Source organism: Pterocles gutturalis, unplaced genomic scaffold (genome assembly GCF_000699245.1).
Source record: "Pterocles gutturalis isolate BGI_N339 unplaced genomic scaffold, ASM69924v1 scaffold32597, whole genome shotgun sequence".
Taxonomy (NCBI): domain Eukaryota; kingdom Metazoa; phylum Chordata; class Aves; order Pterocliformes; family Pteroclidae; genus Pterocles; species Pterocles gutturalis.
This window is the reverse complement of record NW_010108851.1, coordinates 1,330-4,679: the sequence shown is the minus strand read 5'-3', so window position 1 is coordinate 4,679 and position 3,350 is coordinate 1,330. Positions and strand designations below refer to the sequence as shown.

The 3,350-nt window shown below is 35.0% G+C and overlaps 1 protein-coding gene across 1 annotated transcript in view; it reads left to right on the top strand.

Moving 5' to 3' along the window:
• The window catches only part of HSPA14 (heat shock 70kDa protein 14), a gene marked incomplete at its 5' end in the record, with an annotated part of 11,763 nt that extends 8,679 nt beyond the window's left edge, over window positions 1-3,084 (top strand). The window contains 4 exons of the mRNA XM_010072780.1: window positions 1-66; window positions 468-641; window positions 1,387-1,457; window positions 3,006-3,084. The exon at window positions 1-66 is cut by the window's left edge and continues 177 nt beyond it. Coding sequence (XP_010071082.1) covers window positions 1-66; window positions 468-641; window positions 1,387-1,457; window positions 3,006-3,084 — 390 coding nt within the window. The remainder of the gene's footprint in view (window positions 67-467; window positions 642-1,386; window positions 1,458-3,005) is intronic.
• Window positions 3,085-3,350: the final 266 nt, after the last annotated feature.

Sequence of the window (3,350 nt, the reverse complement as noted above, 5' to 3'; positions counted from 1 at the left end):
GAGAATCCTTTGTTAGAAGAAGAAGCACTCTTTATTGAGTGTTCTGCTAAAGATATTCTTCTTAAGGTAAGGCTAAAGTTATTTAACTTAGAAAATTTTACTGCTGCAGTGAATATACAGCACTACATATGCACTACTGATGTTAGAGAAACAGTGTTTTATTATTCTACAGATTTGGCTATAGATCAGCCGTCAGTGGGAACTTGGGATTATTGACAAAAAAACTGACAGGAGAAACTGCTTGATTTTAAGGAGAGATAGATTGTGTCTTTGCTATGTTGTAATAGCTGGACTTTTTAATTTATTTTTAGGAATGTCTTTTTTTTTTTTTTTTTTTTTTGCTTGCTGTGATAAATGTGGCAGAGAGAATTAATCTTGGATTTCTTTTCTCATAAAGCACTGTTGTAATACTTCAAGCTCACTAAAGTACTTAGAGAAAGGTGTGAACCTTTTTTTTCTTTTTAAAGGGAGTAGACGAGTCAGGGGCTGACAAATTCACGGTGCTATTTCCATCAGGGACACCGTTGCCAGCTCGAAGGCAGCACACCCTGCATGCTCCTGGAAACATTTCTTCTGTATGCCTTGAACTATACGAGTCATTGGGGAAAAGTCCCATGAACGAAGAAGGTAAATTTGCACAGGTGAGTATATACACATTCTTATGTACTTTTAATATCTACCACTTGGAAATCAGGTGGATCTGAGGAAAAAAAAAAAAAGTAAAACCAAAATCAATCCCACCCCTGCCAAAACTTCTTGTTACAAAATTAAAATGATATGCATCTCTTTGGAAACAGTCTTGAAGCATTCTTCTATGAATGTGTTATGAAGTATTGAAGCACTTTGTAAAGAAATTGAAGTTTCCTCTTTGGATTTCTAAATGGCAGGCTGGGTTTGATGCTTGGCACTACTGTAGTAAGCTCCCCTGGGATGTGAGTTCATAACCAGTCGTTCCAGTAGTGCATATGTCCAACATTTTAGAAATAAAACTGCTGGAGGTAATGATGTAGCTGGTGTATGTACTGTTGATTCCCTTTTTGATCTTTCTAGATTGAGGATCTTGGTATTAAATACCACATGGGTTTTTTCTTTTTTCCACAGTGGTGAGATGATATAATTAAATTCTTAGACAGGTACTCAAGCTATCTTGGTAGCAGATCCTGAAACAAAACCCCTGAAACAGTAGTGCAAATAGGTAAAAATACATAGATTTGCACTACAGATGAATGAAGTCCACTAGGGCATGCTTTGATGTTGAATTATTAGTATGAGATGCTAAACAGAATGAATTGCACACCTTAGCTATTGCGTCACTTCTGTTAAACTGCTGTGCAAGGATTTAGAGAACTTGATTATGATTTAACATCTTTTTTTTTTTTTAAATAGATTGTACTCCAGGATTTAGATAAAAAGGAGGATGGCCTACATGATATACTAACTGTTCTCACTATGAAAAGGTACCCAAAATATTTATTGTTCTGCTGTTTAACTTGCTACGTCACACTTCTGACAAGCAGTCTTCTCCTGTTACAAAGTGTTTAATTTTGTGTTGAGAAATTTCAAGCATTTTGTTGCTGTGTCCTAGCCCAGGTAAATTCTGTAGGAATATGGTTTTTATGTAGTACCTTCTGTGCTTTCATTGTTTCATTCCTAAAGAAATAAAACTTAACATAGATGATTAGATTATTTTTGGAAGCTTTTGAACTTGATCAGTTTAACCATGCTTGAGAGCAGTCAGGATCTCAAGTTTCCTTTGGAAGAGGGGTCAGGGAATGCCCACACTCTTAGGAGAAACTGCATTAGAATGTGTCCTTGTTAGTTACTAAGGGATCCATGAAGGACTTACATGCAGCATTTGTGATGAAAACCTGTGGCTCTGTCCTTTCAGAGACAGGGTTGTTAAGCATCAGAAACAATGCCACAAGAAATTAGGCTTCATAAATGTACTTTTTACAGAATTACGTGTTCATTATGGGGAAAAATATGGGGAATGGGGATCCCATGGTATTCTATAAATTTCTTCAACTTTAAGTCTTAATAGGAATGCTTGGGCTCATTTGAAATAGTCTAAATGGTTTATAAAGATATCAGAAGGTGGAATTCTAAGCAGTCAAAGCACATTTACCTTCCAAAGACTGCCTGAAGTTCATATTTCTTTTCTAAATAATATGAAAGTTTTCTAGATGTTGCTGAAAAACTAAATCCCTACTTGCTATTTGAGTTCAATATACTTCATTTTCTTATGTTAACCATCAGAGGTATTAATGCTCTATTAATAGACTTCACTTAAAATACCTTGTTAGTCATAGAGACTTGCACTTAGCATTGATCAGCAAAACATTTTAGGGATTATATATGCAACTGCATAATGCATAAAACCTGCATTATTTTGAAGGGTTTTTTAGTAATATTTAGATTAAAAACATGAGAGAAAGTTCACTAGAACACATCTATTTGTATCTAATATTACGTGTGACTGTTGTGTGTCTAGGTGAAGTAGGATTCAATATTGTCTCTATTTCTTGGATTTTGCAAATCAAAGTTTTCCTAATTGATGGAAATCCTTGGTATTTAAAGGCTACTACTTTTAAAAAGTCACGTTCTTCTGCTTTGGGAATATGTGTTTATCTGTTGGTTGCTCTTACTCAGAGTTCTCACAATTAATACTTTGAATAATATTACTGCATATTCTATTTACAAACCTGTACTACCTAAACTTAGTTACAATATTTGAACATGTTCCAGAATCTATTCCACCATGTGTAGAGAAGATACGTGCTTTAATGTAAAGCAAAGAGTGCATATCTAAATACTCGGTAAACTAAACTTAATTTTATAAATCAGTTTAATCTGTGGTGAAGCATGTTTTTCCCTGGATATTTTGATGCTAATCTTTCTTTGTCTTGTCTACATGGAAGAGTATTGTTTATCCTCTCTGGAACATGTAGTAACATACTAAGTGTAGTGTTGAGATTTTCCTAAACATACCTTTCTCTTTTATCTAGGGATGGGTCCTTGCATGTTACCTGCACAGATCAAGATACTGGAAAGTGTGAAATCATCACTGTTGAAGTGGCCTCATAGTCTCTTTTGAAAGGCAACATTATTCTAAGTGGATTTTTGTCTCTTGTTGGCTTTTCTGCTAAAGTGGTGACTCTCTCCGAGATGTCTTTAATGATTCTTAGAGGACTGTAATAAACGGAAGCAAAACATTAATTTGCCACTGAGTCTGTTTGGAGTGGAAAGAATGTTGTAAAATGTTGATCAAGACATGCAGACAGCAGAGCATTGAATTAGCACCTGTTTTAAAAATGTAAAGGGCAAATCCTCATGCCTGTGGTTCAGGAACA